Source organism: Delphinus delphis, chromosome 2 (assembly GCF_949987515.2).
Source record: "Delphinus delphis chromosome 2, mDelDel1.2, whole genome shotgun sequence".
NCBI lineage: Eukaryota > Metazoa > Chordata > Mammalia > Artiodactyla > Delphinidae > Delphinus > Delphinus delphis.
Genome location: NC_082684.1, coordinates 104,409,493 through 104,433,837, shown reverse-complemented (window position 1 = coordinate 104,433,837; position 24,345 = coordinate 104,409,493). Strand labels below are relative to the sequence as shown.

At 41.9% G+C, this 24,345-nt stretch overlaps 1 protein-coding gene across 1 annotated transcript in view; it reads right to left on the bottom strand.

The window, feature by feature from the left end:
- Window positions 1–1,216, bottom strand: part of HDGFL3 (HDGF like 3) — a 73,945-nt gene extending 72,729 nt beyond the window's left edge. The window contains exon 1 of the mRNA XM_060005345.2: window positions 698–1,216. Coding sequence (XP_059861328.1) covers window positions 698–781 — 84 coding nt within the window. The 5' untranslated portion in view covers window positions 782–1,216. The remainder of the gene's footprint in view (window positions 1–697) is intronic.
- Between the last annotated feature and the right edge of the window lie 23,129 nt (window positions 1,217–24,345).

Below are 24,345 nucleotides of genomic sequence, written 5' to 3'. Positions count from 1 at the left end.
AGCTTACAGGACACACCAGCCAGTGCCAAGCTGCAAGCTCCCGGCTATTTGGTGTCGGTTTAAAAGAACCATGGGCACCAAGGATGCACGTACCCCAGGACAAGGATAGGGCTGGCGGGGCACCTGGAATCGCGCTCCGGGAAAACTCAACAAGTCTGGAAGGCGAAGGATGCAACGAGAGACGGATGAATGACTGCCAAGAGGCTCCTGCTGGCTCTGAATGACCACTACCCCTTTCCAGGATTTGCGCCGCGGGCACCCGCCGGCTCTCCGACAGCCATTTGCACTACGCTCCCCTACGTACCCCGACGTTCGCCCGGGACCGCGGTGTCTACCAACGACCCTGCCCGGAGCGATGGCTCCACTCCAGGCCTGCTCCCCGGCGGCGCGGGCTCCCGGTCACCACCGGCTTTCCGGGAGGAAAGCAGCGGCGGGCCTGCCGGGGCCGGAGCCGCCTTCGAAAGTGGGCGGAAGGATGGCGGCCCTCGCGGGGTGCGGGCGCGGCCCGGAACCCTCGCCTCCGGCGCGGCCCCGTCCTCCCTGCGCAGCGCCGCCCGCGCCCTCAGCCCCGGCCGCGGTCGGCCACTCGCGGCGGGCTCCGCGCTCCGGGCTGAGGCGATGGGGAAAGGGGGCGGGCGCGCCATCATGAAGGGGAAAATGGTGGGCGGGCGGGCCCGCGCGCGGCCGCCGTACTCACCCGGGCCGGCCAGTGCGGGTAGCCCTTCATCTTGGCGAAGACCAGGTCGCCCGCCTTGTACTCGCGGGGCCGCGGACGCGCCATCCCGGCCGCTCCCCTTCCTGGTCGTCCTTGGGCGCCGCGAAGATGCCGGGAGGCCGCCCCCCCGCGGGCCAACAGACTGCGCCGCGCTCCCCGCGGGCCTCGAGCCGGGCGGGCGGGCGGACGAGCGGCCGCTCCGACGAAGGGAAGCGGCGAGGCGGCAGCTGGGGCGAGGGGTGGGCGGGGGGCGCAGCAGGCCCGGCAAATCACCGCCCGGCAGCGGGGGAGGGGAGCCCCCGGCCGCTCGGCTCTCCCCGCGCTGAGGTTCCCCGCCGCCGCCGCCGCGCGCTGCTCACAGGCGCCGCGTCGCCTGCCTCATGCCGCCGCCGCCGCCGCCGCCGCCGGCGGCCTCTTTCCTGGGCTCCCGGGCGCGACGCGAGCACCGGGCCTCGCGCCTCCTCCGAATTCCTCCTCGGGCAGCGACCGCAAACACGATCTTATTATTGTTCTCGCGCGCGCTCAACATCCCCCCCCCCCACCACCACCACTTCCCGCTCCCCACCCCTCCCCTCCAGGGCCGGCCGGTTAATTCCTAGGTACACGGCCGGCTTTCGCGCAGAAACCGAGCGCGCCAGCCCGGCTGCTCGGCGGGCGGGCGATGGGTGCGTCTTCCCCCAGCACCGAAGCCCGCGCCGGGCGGGCGGGAGCGCCTACTCCAGAGGCCGCCCGCCGCCCGCTCTCTTTTGTTCTTGGCCCGGAGCTGCCAGCCGCAGCCCAGCCAATCACCACCTGGCCGCCCCCCTCCCCACCAGTCCGCGCCACATCGGGGGCGCTCCCACCGGCGTCCCCAGTCCCACGGCCACCTCCTGCTGACTGGTCTCCCTCCCGGCTCCCCGCCGCGGGCCGCTTCTGCGAGTGCTCTTGGGTGAGTGGGGCACAAAGGCGCTCCAGGCCGGGGGCCGGCCGCGCGAGGGGACCCGCTGCCCAGAGCATCAGGCTGCTGGAAAAAGCACCGCTCTGGAGTCAGCGACCTTGTTGGGGTCTCACCCTAGGCCTGCCCTTCACAATGCGGTGTGACCCACCCAGGGCAAGCTGACCAGAGTCACCGGAGGTTATCTCATTTGCCAAGGGGGACAGTCGGGATTCGAACACGGATCTCCATAACTCCAAAGTCCGGAAGCGGTTATGCTTTTCCATGCGTGGGCCTTATAGGCCTGTAGTTTTGTGAAAGGGACTTATTCTGGCAGGTCACTCATTTCCAGTCCTGGCAACATTTTGGACAAAGTTTTTTTGAATCTCCCCAATGAATGCTGCCTCTCTCATCATTCTGAAGCTCATCTTTAAGAGATCAGCTGACGCAGCTCCTGAGCGTAACGGACTTTCTGTGGTCCTCATCTTGTCTCCTTGTTTGTGTCTGTCCCCTTTTCTAGGCTTTCTTGCCCTCTCCCCCTTTTATAGAAGCTACAGTTCCTCCCAGCATTTGCCTTCCTCACTTGCTGTGTAGAATTGTGTGTTGTGTTTTAACCCCTGCTCGTGTTCCTCTAATGGCGCTTTAAATTCTCTAGGCTTCCTGTGGATTGTTTCCTTTAATAGTGCTTAACATTATCTACTAATGCATCTCCTTACTACTTGCATCTGGTGATTTTCCTTTTTAGATATTTACCCTTCCTCACCAGTCCTACAGGTTCACCTTTTCCTGTTTTCTCACTGTAGACTAGTCTAGGTCCTTTTGCCTCTGTTGCAAGAGCCTGTGTAAGTCTTAGTGCCTTTGGGCTGCTATAACAAAATACTGTAAATACTGTAGACTGGGTGACTTATAAACAACAGAAATTTATTTCTCACAGTTCTGGAGACTGGGAGGTCCAAGATCAAGGCATAGACAATTCATTTGTCTGGTGAGGGCGTGCTTCCTGGTTCACAGAAAATAGTCTTTTCTCTGCGTCCTTACATGGGGTAAGGGGTAAAGGGGAGGAGAGTGAGGGAGCTCTCTGGGATCTCTTTTACAAGAGCACTAATCCCATTGATGAGGGCTCCATCCTCATGATCTAATCACCTCCCAAAGGTCCCACTTCCAAATACCTTGGTCATTAGGATTTAACATGAATTTTGGGAGGATACAAACATTCAGTCTATAGCAGCCTGCTAATGTGTCTCCCACCTCTAGGACTGCCATGTATACCTGTCATCATGTCATCATGCCCTGCTCATGAACCTGTGAATGATTCCTATATCCTCTTATGCCAAAACCAGATCCCTCTGACCAGCTGCCAAAGCCCTAGCTGTTGGCTGCTCTCCCCACATGGTCCCGCCTCCCTCTGGGCACAAATTAGAGATAGGGGAGAGGAGAGAAATGAGAGGGGAAAGGTGGTCAGTTGGAAGCCATGGGAGGACTTTAAATAGGGGAGGGGCACGATCATAGTTTGGGTTTAGACAGATTACTCTGGGGGCCTGGGTGGAGGTGGATTTGAGGGTGAGAGTCTGGAGGCAGGAGCTCAGCTGGCGGGTGGGGGGCTGTCTCCAGAAGAGAGAAGACAAGGGCTGAGACAGGCCTTGCTGACTCACTGAGCTACGTATGTAGCAAGGAAGAAGGCGGAGTCAAAAACTCTTCCCTGGTCTCTGGCTTAAGCAATGGGATGATTAGTTTTTTGTTGTTTGTTTTTTTTTTGCGGTACGTGGGCCTTTCACTGCTGTGACCTCTCCCATTGCGGAGCACAGGCTCCGGACGCGCAGGCTCAGCGGCCATGGCTCACAGGCCCAGCCGCTCCGCGGCATGTGGGATCTTCCTGGACCGAGGCACGAACCCGGGTCCCCTGCATCGGCAGGCGGACTCTCAACCACTGCGCCACCAGGGAAGCCCGGGATGATTAGTTTTGACTTTCACTGAGATGAGGAAATCCATGAACAATGGGCAATTTGGAGATGAGATCATGAGTGGTTTTTGTGTGTTGAGATTTCCCGGGGTATCCAGAGAGAGATGCTTTAGTGGAGAGCTGAATACACAGCGTAGGGAGAGTGGTCAAGGTAGAACATAGAGACTTGAGTGACTTCAGTAGATAAGTGGTGGCTGAAACCATGAGGGAGGTTCCTAGGAGACCGTGTAGAATGTAAAAAGCGGTGGTGAGGATGGAGCCAGGTAACACCAACATTTAAGGGTCAGGCAGAAGAAGACGAGGAGTGTGGTCCTGTAGGAACCAAAGAATTAAAGAATTTCCAGAAGGAGGGAGATGTCCAGATACATGCCACAGGGAGGTCAAGTTAAGATAAGGGAGGCGATGGCTCCATTTAATCTGGTGATTGAGAAGTCTTTGGTGTCCTTGTTGGGAACTGTGTCACTGAAATGGTGATGAGAAGAAACCAGAGAGCAGTGGCTTGAGATGGGAATGAAAGGTGAACATGTGGAAGCAGGAAGTGTAGACAGCTCATTCCCAGCCGTGGAGAAGGAATAGCCCAAAAGCATGCCAGGAGAGTTGTTCTGTTGTGATTATTTGGCTGGATTTTAAAGATTGGAGAAATTTGAGTTTGTTATTAGGAGAAGGAGCCAGTAGAGTGGTTGAAGACAGAGTCCAAAGAAGGGACACTTGATGGGGGTTTGGTTATATCGATACTGTGGAGATTTCTCCCAGTCTAGGCTTTGGTTTCAGGTTTTTAATTGAGCCTCGGCCTGACTGCTCAGCACACATTTTCTGCCTGCCTCTCCTGCCGTACCAAGTCACACTTAATGACACACGCACATGGGATCCCCGTACAGGCTCCCTCTGACTGGTCATTGGGAATCTCCTAATGTGCTTGGCTAAGAGCCCATCTGTTTTGCAGCCAGGTTGGATGCAGACCACCTTGTCAACACAGTTTTGCCAGGGATGAAGCATTGCTTGTGGCTTTCACTGCAGACAGAGCTTTCAGACTGGGTCCTCCGCTTTTTTTTTTTTTTTTGGTCCTCCGCTTTTATGCAAAGGATTGTTCCTATGGCTATTCCAGAACAATGCTCTAGTCAAATATTTAACAGATAATAAGTAACCCTTTAGAAATATCACTAAGACCATTAAAAGAATCTGATGTATTTTATTTTAATCAATGTGGCCCCAAAAGCTGGTCTATTTGCTATGTCAAAATAGAATACATTAATTTTACCTGAAAATTGAAAGGCTCTCCATTCACAAATGGGGATAATATCAACTTCCTTTGATCACCTGATTTCAGCATCCTCAAATCCCGACGGGCTACTACATCTCCCTGCCCTTGGCTACCTGATCTATTTTTTGCCACTCCTTACTCACACATCCACACATGCTGTCAACCCTGTCCTGTTTTCACCTTCCCCTTTCATATCTTGGCTCAGCTTACTGAAAAAACTCTTTTAACAGTTCCTTCAAATCTTGCCTCCCAATTCAACCATTCCACGATGCTTCAATTACCTACAATCTATTCCTCCACCCCAAATTATATATGAGATTATATATCTAAAGCACTCGGAACAGTGCCTGGCACATACTAAGTACTCCTTAAATGTTAGTTTATATTGTTGTCTTTGTTGTTAACATGGTGTGGTGAAAAGAATTATGGAAAGGGAGTTGGGAAAATTTGGTGTTACACACACACTCGGTATGTCAGAAGGGCACTCCCTGGACTTTGCATCAGAGTTCATTTCTATTACTTTTGCCACTAGGGTTATCTCTCAAATGTCCTTTGACCCAGTCCCAGAAGAACGGGTCTCATATTCTTTGAAAGAGAAAGGATCATAAGGTATTGACACCTTTGTGACAGTCAAATAGAAGGACTGTAATATACTACTTGTGGTGAGAGAGGGAACTCCCACCTCAGTGTGAGCGCCAGGAAGTTCTAGGTTGGCAAAAGGCATCATAAACTCAGCATGGGCCACGATGGGGCAGGGTAGGGGTCAAAGGTTGGGGTCAGCATTGCTGGAGGGAGGGTGGGTAACAGCAGCAACTGTACTCAGGCCACGAGCCCCCCAATAATAACCCTAGATGCATGTTAATGTTCTCTGAAGACATACTTGAGTCACCTGGATCTTATTTGGGGAAGGAAAGGGATATTGTTTAGGTCCTGGGAATCTTCCTCCCTGATACTGAGAGTCCAAGGCTGTTTCTATTAAGACTGTTCTCATTCTTCTGCCTTCACTGTCCTGTCTCAGGCTGAGAAACAAACTGGAGAATTTTAGTGAGTTATCAGCTATTTGGGAGAAGAGGTGATTCAATATGTAGAAAGTACTAAAGACGAAGAATTTGCAAATTTAGCGACCACTTTGGCTAGTATTGTTCCAATATTTGTGTAAATGCTGCTGAAGAGAGCCTTGGATCAACAGTTAGCATTCATTTCTTCATTGATTTATTGAACAAATATTTGTCGAGTACTGCTATGTGTCAGTCATTGTTCTAGGACTAGAAGTCATGGACAACAAGGAGGATGGTGAGGGAATCAAAAACATGTCAGATGAAGTAGTGTTGCAGGAGTTACGAGAGGCCAGTGTATCTAATGGTATCCATCTGAAGGGCTGCTGTGTGGAGTGAAGGATGTGGGAGAAATGATGTGTTGCTAGCTCTAGCCCTAGCCACTGTGAGGTGTAGTAACTTCCACTTTCACCCTCTTGGAATCCTGGCCCACCGTGTAAATACAGTAAGTCCCCTACATACAAATGAGTTCTGTTCTTGGAGCGCGTTCAGAAGTCCAATCTGTCCGTAAGTCCAAAAACGTTAGCTTAGGTACCCAGCTAATACAATCGGCTCTATAGTACTGTACTGGAATAGGTTTATCATACTTTACACAAAAAATACATAAAAAACAAACAAGCACAAAAAATAAAGAAAACATTTTGACTCTTACAGTGCAGTACCTTGAAAAGTACAGTAGTACAGTACAAGAGCTGGCGTCCAGGGGCTGGCATCGAGTGAGCAGGCAAGAAGAGTTACTGACTGGAGGAGGGCGAGGAGGTGGGAGATGGTAGAGCCGAAGGATCGTCAGCAATAGGAGACGGAGGGCGAGCTGCAATGTCACTTACTCCTGACGTTGCTGGCACAGGTTCTGGTTCCTTGCTGGAACCAGGTGCACGTTTGCGTCTTTGAAATTTCACAACTTGAAGGGGAGTTACTGTAATTACAAATACCCTGCTGGTATGGAAGGGGAAGGGGCACGTGGAGAGAGACAGGCCCTGGAGAATGAAAGACTACAGAGAGAGAGAGAGAGACACCTAGACGGCCCCCAACTCTTCTGATCTCCCTACTTAATTGAGGTGCCAGACATGTGAGTGTAGCCATCTTGGGTCCTCCAACCCCTGTAAGCTACAGGCAGTCGTTACTGAGCCTGGCTCAAATTGCAGAATCATGTGCAAGTAAATGGTGATGATTGTTTTAAGCCACACAATTTGGGGATGGGTTGTTATGTAGCAACAGATAACTGAAACAGGGTTTAATTAGCAGATTAGATACAGCTAAAGAGAGCTTGTGATCTGGAAGATAGGTCAAAAGGAAAGATATTCAGACATAAGCCCAGAGAGATTAAAGGAAGGAAAAAACAAAAGAATGTAGTATAGCCACACCAGCTTTCTATTGGTTAGTATTTCTAAGGTATTTTCTATCTATGAGATATGGTGAGAAAGTCTAATATGAAGTCTCAAATGTTGAGGAGAGAGAGAGAAAATGGGATAGAAGCAGTATTTGAAGCCATGATGGCCAAGAATTTTCTAAAACTGATTAAAGCTATCAGGGCATGGATTAAAACATATTTTGAATGATGAATTACTTGGGTTATATATATGGAGAAATAAAAATTCACAAAAAGTGAGATGAGGTGCATGGAATAAAAAGGGCCTAGATCCTAAGATAGTACAGAAAGTGGGAAAAACATATTACATTTTAATAATTTAAAGATTCATGTTATGATCTGTAGGATAACAACTAAGAATAATAAAAGAATTCTCAACTAATGGGTGCAATAACAAAATAGTAAAATAATACAGAACCCAAAAAGGTAAGAAAGAAGAGAAAAAGGACATAGAATAGCGGATTAAATATGAGATACATATTCATAATTATTTTAACCCAAATATATCAGTGATCACATTAAAGGTAAACGGAACAAATACTCCAATTACAATTAAAAGATTGTAAGACTGGATTAAAAAGACATCAGCGTTATGCTTTCAAGAGAGGTACTGTAAGAGTACTGAAAGTAAAATGATTAACAACAACAAAAAAACCCTTGCAAATATCAATAGAAATGGCTTTACTAACATCAGACAAAATAGACTTTACAACCCAAAGCATTACTATAGATGAGTGGCTCTCAAGTAGGAGCGATTTTGCCCTCCAGTGGACATTTGGGAATGTCTAGACTTTTTTTTTTTTAACATTTATTTATTTGCCTGTGCCGTTTTTTTTTTTTTTTTTTCCCCCGGCTGCGCTGGGTCTTTGTTGCTGCCCGCGGGCTTTCTCTAGTTGTAGCGAGTGGGGACTACTTTTCATTTTGGTGAATGGGCTTCTCATTGGGGTGGCTTCTCTTGTTGTGGAACACAAGCTCTAGGTGCGCGGGCTCAGTAGTTGCGGCACACGGGCCCTAGAGCATGCAGGCTTCAGTGGTTGTGGCGTGTGGGCTCAGTAGTTGTGGCACACGGGCTTAGTTGCTCCGTGGCATGTGGGATCTTTCCGGACCAGGGATTGAACCTGTTTCCCCTGCATTGGCAGGTGGATTCTTAACCACTGAGCCACCAGGGAAGTCCCAGTGCCGGGTCTTAGTTGTCACATGATGGATCTTCATTGCCGTGAGCAGGATCTTCCTTGCAGCATGTGGGATCTAGTTCCCTGACCAGGGATTAACCCCTGGGCCCCCTGCATTGGGAGCTTGGAGTCTTAACCACTGGACCACCAGGGAAGTCCCTATTCATATAGTTTTGATTGTCATGGGTAGGGTCAGGATGCTACTGGTATCTAGTGGGTAGACAACAAGGATACTGCTAAACATCCTACCGTGCACAGGACAGCACCACCATACCCACTCAGCAAAGAATTCTCCTGCCCAATATGCCAATAGCACCACAGTTGAGAAATGCTGCTATAAAGGGACATGACATAAAAATAAAAGGGTAAATTCACCAGGAAAAAATCAAAAGCTTAACGCATACACTAATAACATTGCCCTAAAATATATAAAGCAAAAAGTTTACAGAACTACAAGAAGAGACAAATCCACATTTATGGTGGGATATTTCAACAAAGTTCTCTTAGGAACTGATAGAAGTGGACAAAAAAAAGAATAAGAATGTATGTGATTTATCAAAAATCTACAAACAACAAATGCTGGAGAGGGTGTGGAGAAAAGAACCCTCTTGCACTGTTGGTGGGAATGTAAATTGATACAGCCACTATGGAGAACAGTTTGGAGGTTCCTTAAAAAGCTAAAAATAGAACTACACTATGACCCAGCAATCCCACTACTGGGCATACACCCTGAGAAAACCATAATTCAAAAAGAGTCATATACCACAATGTTCATTGCAGCTCTATTTACAATAGCCAGGACATGGAAGCAACCTAAGTGTCCATCGACAGATGAATGGATAAAGATGTGACACATATATACAATGGAATATTACTCAGCCATAAAAAGAAACAAAATTGAGTTATTTGTAGTGAGATGGATGGACCTAGAGTCTGTCATACAAAGTGAAGTAAGTCAGAAAGAGAAAAACAAATACCGTACGCTAACACATATATATGGAATCTAAAAAAAAAAAAAGTTCTGAAGAACCTAGGGGCGGGACAGGAATAAAGATGTAGACGTAGAGAATGGACTTGAGGACATGGGGAGGGGGAAGGGTAAGCTGGGATGAAGTGAGAGAGTGACATGGACTTATATATACTACAAAATGTAAAATAGATGGCTAGTGGGAAGCAGTCGCATAGCACAGAGAGATCAGCTCGGTGCTTTGAGACCACCTAGAGTGGTGGGATAGGGAGGGTGGGAGGGAGATGCAAGAGGGAGGAGATATGGGGATATATGTATATGTATAGCTGATTCACTATGTTATAAAGCAGAAACTAAAACACCATTGTAAAGCAATTATACTCCAATAAAGATGTTTTTTAAAAAAAAGAATGTATGTGATTTAAGTAACGTAAGTAATAAACACAATCTTATTGATATATTTAGAACACAGTACCAAATATCTATAGAATACACATTTTCAAATATATATGGAACATTTACCAAAACGTACCGTATGCTGGTTCTTAGAGTTAATCCCGACAACTTCCAAAGGATAAAATTAGGCATGGTGTGTTCTCTGCCCACAGTGGAATTAAGCTGTGAAGTCAGTAACAAAAAGAAAACTTGGAAATTCCAAAATATTTGGAAATTAAACAATATTTTTAGTGTCTAATTTTAATAACCCATGAGTCAAGAAATTACAATGGAGATCAAAATATATTTTGAAGTGAATAATATTGGAAACACAATGTATCTAAACTTGTGAGATGAAGTTAAAGCTGTGTAGAGAGTCTTAAATGCATATACCAGGGGGAAAAGGATGAAAAGCAATGATCTCAAGCATTCATCTCAACAACTTAGGAAAAGAACATAAAGGTAAACCCAAAAAAGGAGAAGGAAGGAAATAACAAAAAGCAGAAATTAATAAACCATAAAAATATATCACAGGATAAACAAAGCTTGTTTTCTAAAGGGCTAATAAAATGGATAAGCCTCTGTCAAGACTGATCAAAAGAAATAGCGAAAGAACAAATAACAAATGAGAAATGAAAAGGGGGACATCATTTCAAGTTCTACAGATATTTAAAATAATAAAAAAGTCATTGCAGACAACTTTGTGCTGTTACATTTGGAAATTTAGATGAAACTGACAACATACTAGGAAAACACTTCTTACCAGAATTCAAACAAGAAGAAAGAGAACTGTGACTAGTCCTAAATCTACTACCGAAAGAAATTCCATCTGTAAGTGAAATCTGCCCCCAAAGAAAATTCCAGGCCCAGATGGCTTCACTAATATATTACACCAAACATTTTAGGAAGAAATAGTGCCAATTCACAGAAACTCTTTCAGAGAATAGAAAAAGAGAGAAGACTGGAAAGTTGTTTTATGAGGCCAGCACAATCTTAATATCAAAATCTGACAAGTATATAATACAAGAAAGGAAAACTACATACCAATCACTCTCACAACACAGATAAAAAAATCTCAACCAAAATGTCAGCAAACCAAATGCTGGTATACATAAAAAGAATAATATATCATGACAAATTTGAATCTAATCCAGAGTGCAGATTGTTTAACATTGAAAATTAATGTCATTCACAACATTAATATAGTAAAGGAGAAAAATCACATGATCCTTTTAAGAAATTCAGGAAAAGTGATAAAATTCAGCATATATTTTTAAAGCAACAGCCAACTAGGAATAGATAGGCACTTTCTTAATAGAATAAAGGGTATATACAAAAATCTATAACAAACATCATACTTAATGGTGAAACATTGAAAATTTTCCCTATGACTGTGAACAAGGCAAGGATATCTGCTATAACACCTTCTGTTCACGATTGTACTAGATTCTTTAGCTTATGAATTAAGGTAAAGAGAAAAAACAGGGACTTCCCTGGTGACACAGTGGCTAAGAATCCGCCTGCCAATGCAGGGGACAAGGGTTCCAGCCCTGGTCCGGGAAGATCCCACATGCTGTGGAGCAACTAAACCCATGTGCCACAACTACTGATCCTGTGCTCAAGAGCCCGCAAGCCACAACTTCTGAAGCCCATGCGCCTAGAGCCCATGCTCTGCAACAGGAGAAGCCACTGCAATAAGAAGCCCGCACGCCACAACGAAGAGTAGCACCTGCTCACCGCAGGTATAGAAAGCCAGCACACAGCAATGAAGACCCAACGCAGCCAAAAATAAATAAATAAAATAAATAAATTTATAAAAAAAGAAAAAAAAGTATGAGGATTGCAAAAGAATAAATGTACTGTTATTTGCAGATGACATAATTATGTATGTACTAAGTCTGAAAGAACCTATAAACTATTAGAATTAATAAGTGAATTCAACAATGTCACCAACAAAAGGTCAATATAGAAAAACGATCAATTGCATTTCTATACACCAGCAATAAACAATTAGAAAATGAAATTTTAGAAATGCTATCATTTTCAATAGCATCAAAAACACCAACTGCTTAGGAATAAATTTCATGAAAGATTTGTTAGAACTTTGCACAGAAACTATATTATTTAGAGAAATTAAAGAAGAACTAAATAAATGAAGAGATATACCATTTTCATAAATTGGAAGCCTCAATATCATAAATGTGTTATTCCTTCCCAAGGTGATGTATGGAATCTAATTAAACCAAATTAAAATCCCAACAATTTTTTTGGGGGGGGGGTGAAAATTGACAAGCTGCTTCTAAAGCTTGTATAAAATGCAAGGAGGTAACAATAGCCAAGACAACACTATAGAAGTGAGTAAAAAGACAAACCACACAGAGTGTGAGAAAATATTTGCAAGACATGTAATCAACGAGGGGCTTGTATTCAGAAAATACAAAAAACTCCTACAGATCAATAAGAAAAAGCAACAATCCAAAAGAAAGATGGTTAAAAATCTTGAACAAGCACTTCACAAAAGATGTTAGGCCTGTGGAAGAAAAAAAAGGAAAAGCTTCTCAAATCATTAGGTATCAGAGAAATGCAAATTAGAATAATAATGAAATAGCACTATCTTCCTAAGAGAATGGCTAAAATTAAAAGCACAAACAGTTCCATGTGTCGGCAAGAATGTGGAGTAATTGAAACTCTCAAACACTGCTGGCAGAAGTATAAGTTGGTATAACCAATTTGGAAAATAATTTATCATTATTTTACTGAAGTTGAATATATTTACTAAAGTTTAATATAAAGCAATTCACTCCGTAGGCCTATAAATGTGAACATAAGTACAACAAAAGTCATGTACAAGGGTTTTCTTAGAAGTGTTATTCATAATAGTTAAAACATGGAATAAGTCCAGATGTTCATCAACACTAGAATGGATAAATAATGGAACAGTCATATAATAGAATAATTTATGAGATGCAATACCCATAAATACCATAAATACTACCACATGTAATAATATGGATTAATCTTATAAACATAATGTTGAACAAAAGTAGCCAGGCACATGAAAGAATAAGTACTATGAGATTCCATTCACAAAAAGTTCAAAAGTTATCCATGGTATTAGAAGTCAGGATAGTGGTTATCTTTAGGAAGGAAGATGGAGATAATAATTGGGAATGGGCACAGGGGACTTTTGGGTGCTGGTAATGTTCTGTTTTTCCACCTGGGGGGTGTTTACACAGGTGTGTTCACTTTATGATAATCACGCTGTGCACATGGTAGGCATGTTTTTTCACATCTTTATAATTGTTATACTTGAATAAAGTTTATTTCAAATTAAAAATTGGTGGACTATGGCTTAAAAATTCTGAAATCAACTCCATGTACATGCTTTTATGTCTAATGTTTGCTTTCCTTGACAAATCCCTGAAGGATAAAGGGGATTTCTGACTTTCAAAGTGACTTCAGGAAAGGGAGATAATTCTTAGAAAGTATACAGAATCCTTTCCAGATCATCAAGGACCACTTACCAATAAAGTTTGAACTTCTCAAGAAGAGAGACTATTTCATTTACTTCTGTATGCCCAGCATCTATCACAAGGTCTGACCTAGCTTTAGGCCAGGGATGGCAAATAGATTTCACTAACTGTGCCAACTCCAAATTATTAATAATGGCTACCTGGAACACCATGTAGGAGAATGTATATTGAAACTGCATCCAGGATCAGTGGGAAAGATTCTGTGTTCAGTTAGCAGTGTCTGCCATAGGTACCAGATAAAAAATGATGGCACACACAACATGTACCTGTCATTTGTGGTTTAAAGAGGCCACAACCATGGGATCTTGGTTGATGATGCAGAGCACTCAATTAAGAGAATTGTTTGCCCAGGAACTCACCATAGGACCAAAGGCTTTTAAGCTAATAATGGATGATATTAGAGAAAAGTCAGTGAATCAATCTGTAGAAATAATTACTGTGGAGGAAGTTAAGTTTTGATCGGAAGAAAAATAATAGTAAAGGATGTTGGCAGTAAGTCAAAGTGAAATGGAAAGGGAATCAGAAATAGTACTTATGACCTCCAGTGTCTACACATCAACTTTTCCCAAACAAATACTGCTTTTTTAGGATATTCACAAGCAGGTTTCCTAACATTTGTGAGACCCAGGCCAATAGTGTAAATTGAAGCCAGGTATCATACAAAAATATTTAGAAGTTATAAGTCAAGCTAACATACTGTTAGATAAAATATGTTCTGCCTACTTAACTTTGGCAAGCGTACTTTCAAAATGATAAAACTGAAAAATGTGTAAGCAGCTATAATCTTTATGTGATTGAAACATGGCAAAAATCAAAGATGATGGATATAATTATTATCGTGCAGGTCTTCCTGTTCTGTTGATGGTCCAGTGATGTTTGGGTGAGTAATAAATTAAAGGTATACATGGTTAATCAATTGTTTATATATTTACTCCATAACATTTATTTTCCTGCCTTCATTTCAGCAAAATCAAGATTTCCATAACATGCATTTTATTGATAATGATGTCAATTTGACATTACTAATGTCTGTAATATAACACTGTAGTTCTTGGATGATTTAAAAATTTTTTTTAATTATTTCAATTTGGAGAAATGTTGCTCTGCTGGGGCGGTAACAACTATAATTGCCAATATTCTCAAAGCAATACCTACATTTGGAAAGAAACCAAGAATTTTACATATTTTATATATCATGTATATCATGCAACAATGGGGTTGCATATATAAAATGATTATTATAGAATACATTATAAAAATATTTTAATTTCATCATATACTGTTAATATTTATTATGATTTTTATCATCTTCTAAAGGAATATCTGTGTACATACAGTATTTATTCAGTTATTTTCAAATATTTTTCAATGTTGAAATATTCTATAGAAAACCAGAATAGCAGTATCTTGCTTCATTGGTGCAAATTTCTCTTTAAAAGAAGACTACTTCTTGATTTAATTTGAACAGAAAGGGGTCTCCACAGAATTAGTTTTAGGATCATTTGTGAGTAAATCCTCTCCTTCAGAATCAAGCAGATTGTCTGTTTCCATGTTCTGATATCCTACTATTTTATTGGACTATCACTTTTTTTGCATATTTCATATGTAGCTTCTTTTGATGTAGAAAAATATGTTCTCAAAAAATTAAAAGCATTAAGCCTTTTAAAAGTGAAATAGTTTTAAAAAATAAACTTCTGCTAATACTTTTAGTAGCAAGCAACAGTTTATACCAAATAACTGGATAATGCAAATTCAAAATTATTTTAATTTTCCAACAAATACCATGATTTGTTTTTCATCTGAGGATTTTCTGTGATTTCACTGAACTCTTTTTGGGCATTTCATATCTTGTCTAAATTAAGTCTAATAGACTTAACAACATTCAGCTGGATATAATTAGTGTCCTAGAATGGTTGTAAGGTCACAGTTTATATATATTTTCATCAATATTGTTCTATCTTTGGGCAGACCTAGAAAAATTGTAAGGGAGGAAAAAAACTATTCCTCTGTCTTTTTCAGTTCTGTGACTGGGGCCTGAGAGTTAAACTGACAAAGACAGATTAACGAAAGGAAAGGCACACAAATTTTATTTGATGTTAGTATTTTAATCTTTACATGCATGGAGGCCTTCATAGAAAAGCATTTAGGACCCCGAACAAGCAGTTAGACCCAGGAGCTTGTATACCATGTTAACAAAGAACAATCAATACAGAGAAGTGACAAGTCAAAGGAAAAGGGGTTTGGGCTTCTACAGGTGGTAAATTATGGGAAGGGAGGAAACTAATGGAAGATAATGATGATTTTAGTAAGATTTGTTTGTCAGCACCCATCTTGGTGCTGACTTTCTGTCTCCAGTGATAACAATCGTTTTCCTCCTGGTATAGGAGAGGGGAAGGGGAACACCTTCACAAAGGGAAACTTATGACCTGCTTTTAGGGAAAAAGCTTTTTTTTTTTTCATTTGCACCTTCTTAATTGCCTTCAGCTCAAAATAATCCTTATGCCAAAGAGGCATATTTTGAGGTGGCATCTTCTGATCTCCTACAATATTATACATAACCTTTGAACTGTTTCCAAGTATGTCTCTTACCAGAAGAGATGAGGCCCCATCTTTTAATATTAAATTCGAACAATATGCCATATATGGCACAAAAAATACGTCTATATCCAGGGCCAAAATTCTGGCTTATCCACCCTTTTCTTAACTGTTAGTACCCTTGACAGTTTTTTGCCAGCTTTATTGAGATATAACATTGTGTACGTTTAGGTTCATAATGTGATGATTTAATATACATGTGTATAGTGAAATGATTACCACAATAATGTTGGTTAACACAACCGTCACCTCATGTAGTTACCATTTCTATTAACGCATATATGTGGAATCTAGAAAAACAGTGTAGATGAACTTATTTGCAAAGCAGAAATAGAGACACATATAGAGAACAAACGGATGGTTACCAAGGGGGGAGGGATGGATTGGGAGATTGGGACTGACATATATACACTACTATGTATAAAATAGATAACTAATGAGAACCGACTATATAGCACAGGGAACTCTACTCAATGCTCTGTAGTGACCTAAATGGGAAGGAAATCCAAAAAAGAGGGAATATATGTATATGTATAACTGATTGACTTTGCTGTACAGCAGAAACTAACACAACATTGTAAAGCAACTATACTCCAATGTAACAACAAAAAAAGATTTGCTCTCTTGGCAACTTTCAAGTATATAATTCAGTACTGTTAATTATAGTCGCCATGCTGTGCATTAGATTCCCCAGAACTTACCCATCTTATAACTGGAAGTTTGTACCTGTTGACCACCATCATCCATTCCTGGTACCCTGGCGACCACCAATCTACTCTCTGTTCCATAAGTTTAGTGTTTCTAGTTTCCATATATGAGATCAGACAGCACAACTGACGCTTGAACAGTGTAGGAGTTAGGGGTGCTGACTCTCCTCACAGTTGAAAACCTGCATATAACTCATAGCTGGCCCTCTGCATATGTGGTTCCTCCATATTCACAGTTCCAAATCTGCAGATTCAACCAACCTCCGATTGTGTAGTACCATAGTATTTACTATTGGAAAAAATCTGATTATAAATGGACCCATGCCGTTCAAACCCACGTTGTTCAAGGGTCAACTGTATTTTTTTTCTCTGTCTGACATTTCACTTAGCATGATACCCTCAAGTTTTATCCATGTTGTTACAAATGGCAGAATTTCCGTCTTTTTTATGGCTGAATTATATTCCATTTATATATATATATATATATATATATATATATATATATATATGTAACAAAAGAAGAACAGGGAATTCCCTGGCGGTCCAATGGTTAGGACTCTGTGCTTCCACTGCAGGGGCCACGGGTTTGATCCCTGGTTGGGGAACTAAGATCCCAAAAAAGAAGAGCTGAGTGTTTTGCCCACCATCCAGTTTTACAAAGATTAACCCACTGTAGTCGCTGACTGACAGTGCACCCTGTGCTTCAGACAGAGAAATTAAGGTGATGACAGGATGAAGCAATCTGTGCTTCAGACAGAGGAAATTAAAGGCGATAAGAGGATGCTCTGTGCTTTGGACAAGCAGACCCCTTAGATAGTTAGATGTACCTCAGGAAGAATTTTAATGAACCCAGCTTCTTGCATCTTCCCATACATAGAAAAGCACTAAAATCATTACCTTGTGATATCTTCTCTTTGTGACTAGTGGCAAGCTTTTACAAAGGTGTATGCTTGGCTGAGTGTATTCCCCAGCAAAAAAAAAAAAAAAAAAAAGAGTCATATATAAACTAGGCTTCTACCACCTCTGCAGAGCAGTTTCTCAGAACCCTCTTCAGATCTCCCAGGCTGTAGTTAGTCCTCAGCAAGTTTAACTCACAACTCTTGCATTGTGCATTTTTCTTTCAGTCGACAACATACCACACGCACACGCACACACACCCCCCCCCCCCACATTTTCTTTATCCATTCATCCATTGATGGATGGGAACTTAGGTTGTTCCATATCTTGGCTACAGTGAATAATGCTGCAATGAACACATGAGTTCACATATGAGAGAGTGACTTTATTTCCTTTAGATATAATACCCAGCAATGGGGCTGCTGATCACATGGTAACTCTATTTTGAATTTTTTGAGGAACCTCCATACTGTTCTCCATAGTGGCTGCACCACTTTACATTCCCACCAACAGTGCACAGGCTTCCCTTTTCCCCACATTCTTGCCAACACTTGTTGTCTCTTGTCTTTTTGAGAATAGCCATTCTCACAGGTGTGCGGTGATATCTCACTGTGGTTTTGATTTACATTTCCCTGATAATTAGTGATACTGAGCACCTTTTCTTCTACCTGTTGGCCATTTGTATATCTTCTTTGGAAAAACAGCCCTCAACAATTTTTGACATTACTTACATAATTTATATAAAACCAAAATGTTATTTTATTTTATTTATTTATTTTTGGCTGCGTTGGGTCTTTGTTGCTGCGCACAGGATTTCTCTAGCTGTGGCGAGTGGGGGGCTACTCTTCATTGTGGTGCGCGGGCTTCTCATTGCGGTGGCTTCTCTTGTTGTGGAGCATGGGCTCTAGGCACACTGGGCCTTCAGTAGTTGTGGCACGTGGGCTCAGTAGTTGTGGCTCAAGGGCTTAGCTGCTCCACAGCATGTGGGATCTTCCCAGACCGGGGATCCAACCCATGTCCCCTGCATTGGCAGGTGGATTCTTAACCCCTGTACCACCAGGGAAGTCCCCAAACCAAAATGTTTTAAATTTTTTTTTTTTTTTTTTTTTTCTTGTGGTACGCGGGCCTCTCACTGTTGTGGTCTCTCCTGCTGCAGAGCACAGGCTCCGGACGTGCAGGCTCAGCGGCCATGGCTCACAGGCCTAGCCGCTCCGCGGCATGTGGGATCCTCCCCAACCGGGGCATGAACCCGGGTCCCCTGCATCGGCAGGCGGACTCTCAACCACTGCGCCACCAGGGAAGCCCCAAAATGTTTTAATTTTAACTTCAATTAAACTTCATAAAATATTTTCATGGAAATAAAAGCATTTGCCATTCGAGCATAAAATGTCCATTTTATGCCAAGGTAAAGAATCAGTATTGTATAGTATATGATATATATGATATACCTATATGAATATATATATGTATACACATTTAAAATTAGCTTTTTTTTGGCTGTGTGGCATGTGGGATCTTTGTTCCCTAACCAGGGACTGAACCTGCACCACCCACAGTGGAAGCTCGGAGTGTTAACCACTGGACCACCAGGGAAGTCCCCTAAAATTAGTTTTAATTGTTTAGTATTGCAACATATTCTTCTCCACCCTGTGCAATTGTTGGCTGAAACCTTACTAATTCACACCAGAACGATGAATTGGAATACAAAGAAAGGAAAACAAGTAAACTCAGTCCTACTGGAGAAGATATTTTGTTATGCAAAAATGTATTCAAGCTATCAGAGAAGGATTTGACATGTTAATTTTTCCTTTCTCTTACTTAAGCACTTCTCCCACTCAGAACTTCTCCAGACTCCAGCCGGTGTTGATCATTCACACTGGCAGCAGAGCCACCCACAAACCTTCATTGTGTTTTGACACAGTCACCTTTGGTTTTGAGGATGCAGGGAAAGTGATGCAGAGAAGCCTTTCTCTGGGTCCTGAACAACGTTTGTGATATGCAGGGCCCAGGGCAAGGATTCCTCTCGTCTGGATCTGTGACTGGTACAGTAATAAGTGTAGGGCAAAAAGAATTACATAGTCACCTAAGTTTGGCAAATGCTAAGTTAAAGCACAGTTAAGCCATCTTTACTGTGGGGATTCTTAGAGCCTCTAATATGTTAAAGAATCTAATAAATGGGGACAAATCTAACAAAATTTTTAATCTTCAAAATGGGACAAAGTATGTAGCTCATGTCAAATGAATTCACCCTCAGGATCCTTTATTCTTGGAACATCTTATAGGATGGGTGCTCCAGGGAACAGAGGTTGGGAGATGCTGTTGTACCTCAGTGCACAAGATTTCCTCTCCACAAAGTGGTGGGAAGGGGAGGAAGACACCCTGCAGGGCAGTGCAGTGTTTGAGAAGAGACTCTTTCCTCCACTTACCTCTTCAAAGCCAAGTCAGGGATTCCCCAACGGAATCACTCGTAGAATTTGGGAAAGTCTGTGAGATGGGGAGGCTGAGGTTTCCATTTGTGATTGTGCTCTTGCTTAGTCACTTGACTTGCTGACCTTTCCCTGGGATACCAGAGCAAGGGAAAAGAGCACTGCAGAAGACAGACGAGGGGCCAGGACCACGTCCTGTACTTCGCAGAAGCCAAACATATGGAAGAGAGATCCCACGGAACTCCAAGGGCCTGTCAACTGAAAAAAAGCACAACCTAAAAGTTGAGAATTATGTTTTATTTGGGGCATTGCTGAGGATTTAAGGCCAGGATGCAGCCTCTCAGCTCTGAGGGACTATTCCAAAGAGGTAAGGGAGGAGCCAGGATCTATAGGAATTTTTGCAAAAACGAAACAAGACAAAACAAATCAGGTAATCGAGCATCAAAAGATGATTGCTAATTAAAGAAAAACCAGATACCTCAAGTTAATGAATTTAACACTTTTCTATGTACAGGAAGATGCAAGAGACTGGGCTTAATGAAATCATTCCTTTGATATGCACCTTAACTATCTAGGGCCAGGATCCTGTTTTTCTCCATCTTGAATCCCCTCAGGGTGCACCGTTGTGGGTGGCTGCAGTGGCTGCTGGCTTGATGGCCACAACATTCTTTTTTTCTGATATGGCAGATGATATTCTTTGTTTATAGTCACACAGGTTGCCATGGAGAGCAGATGATATAGGGATCCTTAGTCTTTCAGGGGCCACCACAAGGGGGAATGACATTGTACAGTTATCCTAGGAATGCAACACCATACCACCAGCTGGGGAATCATGGCAAAGATGTGGCCAAGTCTCCTAATGGCACCAGTGCTAACCCCTCACCATTGTTCACACCACACCAACAGACAATGAGCTAAGAGAGGCTTGTAACGTGGAGAACCCCAGGTTTCTATCCTTCTCCTGCCCTGGAGAGAGAAGAAGTCACCAGGAAGAGGTGGGGGTTGAACAGATCTATCCTGCTACCAACACTTTACAACATGACTCTATACTTTAGTCAGGATGGTGAAGTGGAGAGGGAGCTTTAAACCACATTTGCAATTGATACATTAAAGTCAACTGGACTGAATCTTAAAAAAAAAAATGAAAAGGTAACTGAATTTAGGGAATTAGTATGAGAGGTTAAGAGAGCCCTCTCCGCAGTAGGAAAAAGATTTCTCCAGAGAAGAAAATAATAAATAAAACTATTTCATAGTGGTGGTTAAAAACAAGTTTTGGAGCCAGACTACTACCTGCACTGACTTGTTGGTTCAGCTAATGCTGAGTGACCTTTGACATGTTACTTAATTTCTCTGGGACTCAGTTACCTCATCTGTAAAATGGGGATGATGAGAGTATCTATTTCACAAGGTTATTCTGAGGATTAAACAACTTGCTATTTGTAGAGCACTTAGGAACATACAAGGCACAGAGTAAACTTTTTATAAATGGTTGTTAAGAATAAATAAGTTGGATTTCCATCATACTCAATGGTGAAAGGCTGAAAGCATTTCCTCTAAGATTAGGAACAAGACAAGGATGCCCACTCTTGCCACTTTTATTCAACATAGTTTCGGAAGTCCTAGCCACAGCGATAAGAGAAGAAAAAGAAATAAAAGGAATCCAAATTGGAAAAGAAGTAAAACTGTCACTGTTTGCAGATGACACGATGCTATACATAGAAAAAGCCTAAAGACACTACCAGACAACTACTAGAGCTCATCGGTAAAGTTGCTGGATACAAAATTAATATACAGGAATCTGTTGCACTTGTACACTAACAATGAAATATCAGAAAGAGAAATTAAGGAAACAACCCCATTTACCATCACATCAAAAAGAATTAAATACCTAGGAAGAAACCCACCTAAGGAGGCAAAAGACCTGTACTCTGAAAACTATAAGATGCTGATGAAAGAAATTGAAGAAGACATGGATGGAAAGATGTACCATGTTCTTGGATTGGAAGAATCAATATTGTTAAAAATGACCATACTACCCAAGGCAGTCCACAGATTCAATGCAATCCCTATCAAGTTACCAATAGCATTTTTCACAGAACAAGAACAAAAAATTTTAAAATTTGTATGGAAACACGAAAGACCCTGAATTGCCACAACAATCTTGAGAAAGAAGAATGGAGCTGGAGGAATCATGCTCTCTGACTTCAGACTATACTACAAAGTGACAGTAATCACAACAGTATAGTACTGGCACAAAAACTGACATACAGATCAATGGAACAGAATAGAAAGCCCAGAAATAAACCCTCGCATTTATGATCAATTAATCTACAACAAAGGAGGCAAGAATATACAATGGAGAAGAGACAGTCTCTTCAATAAGTGATGTTGGGGAAACTGGACAGCCACATGTGAAAGAATGAAATTAGAACATTCTCTAACACCATACACAAAAATAAACTCAAAATGGATTAAAGATCTAAAGGTAAGACTGGCTACTATAAAACTCCTAGAGGAAAACATAGGCAGAACACTCTTTGACATAAATCACAGAAATATTTTTTTGGATCCGTCTCTTAGAGTAATGGAAATAAACACAAAAATAAACAAATGGGGCCTAATTAAACTTAAAAGCTTTTGCATAGCAAAGGAAACCATAAACAAAATGAAAAGACGACCTACAGACTGGGAGAAAATATTTGCAAATGACGCTACTGACTAGGGATTAATTTCTAAAATATACAAATAGCTCATACAGCTTAATATCAAAAAAACAAACAACCCAATCAAAAAATGGGCAGAAGACCTAAATAAACATGTCTCCAAAGAAGACATACAGCAGCCAACAGGCACATGAAAAGATGCCCAATATCACTAATTATTAAAGAAATGCAAATCAAAACTACAGTGAGATATCACCTCACACCAGTCAGAATGGCCATTAAAACTTCTACATATAATAAATGCTGGAGAGGGTGTGGAGAAAAAGGAACCCTCCTACACTGTTGGTGGGAATGTAAATTGGTGCAGCCACTATGGAGAACAGTATGGAAGTTCCTTAAAAAACTAAAAATAGAGTTACCATATGATCCTGCAATCCCACTCCTGGGCATATATCTGGAGAAAACTCTTAATACAAAAAGATACATGTACCCCAACCTTCATAGCAGTATTATTTACAATAGCCAAGATACAGAAGCAACCTAAATGTCCATCAACAGATGAATGGTTAAAGAAGACGTGGTATACACACACACACACACACACACACACAATGGAATACTAGTCAGCTATAAAAAAAAATGAAACAATGCCATTTGCAGCAGCACAGATGGACCTAGATATAATCATATTAAGTGAAGTAAGTCAGAGAAAGACAAATATATCACTTCTATGTGGAATCTAAAAAAAAAATGATACAAATAAATAAAACAGAAAAAGACTCACAGACAAATTCAGAAAACAAATTTATGACTACCAAAGGGGATAGTGGGGCAGGGGAGATAAATCTCGGAGTTTGGGATTAACATATACACTCTACTATACATAAAATAGGTAAACAACAAGGACCTACTGTATAGCAGAGAGAACTATACTCAATATCTTGTAATAAACTATAATGGAAAAGAATCTGAAAAAGAATATATATATATAACTGAATCAATTTGCTGTACACTTGAAACTAACACAACATTGTAAATTAACTATACTTCAATTAAAAAAAATAAGAGTTGGATTTCTCAATAGACTGGCTATACTCAAATGACTACTGGGCTAGGCAAGAAATGTAAGTGGTTGAAACAAACTATGTACAAGATAAGCAGTAGTGAGGACTGTGGCAAACTGGGGAGCCCCTTATAAAAGGGACAGTCATGCTAAGCTTCAACTGATTGTTACCATCTTGGAACGAGCCCCAACCTTAATTAGAAATATTCCTGAAAGACATTATTGGAGAAAAATTCCCTCACCTCCCACAACTTCAAGTGGTCCATTTCACTGATAATTCATTCAACATGAAATAACTAGAGGTGAGAATCTATATTTATCTCTTGGCAGAGGTTTATGAGTTGGCCAGTTGGCCAGGGTCTTGGAAAGAACAATATTGGAGTGAAAAGGAGATCTAGGGAAGAGATATGAAGATGGACCTCCTTGAACGGGCACAGAGTGTAAGGATATTTATGTCCCATGTGGGTGCTCACCAAAGGGCATCTACCATAAAATAATTAAGTAGATAAGAAGATATGATCTGAGGAGGTCAGCAAGCCTCTTTTCCCAGCCACCTTACTGCTTGCTGAATGCTCCATATTCAAAGTGGCCGTGATGGCAGCAATGGGCCCAAC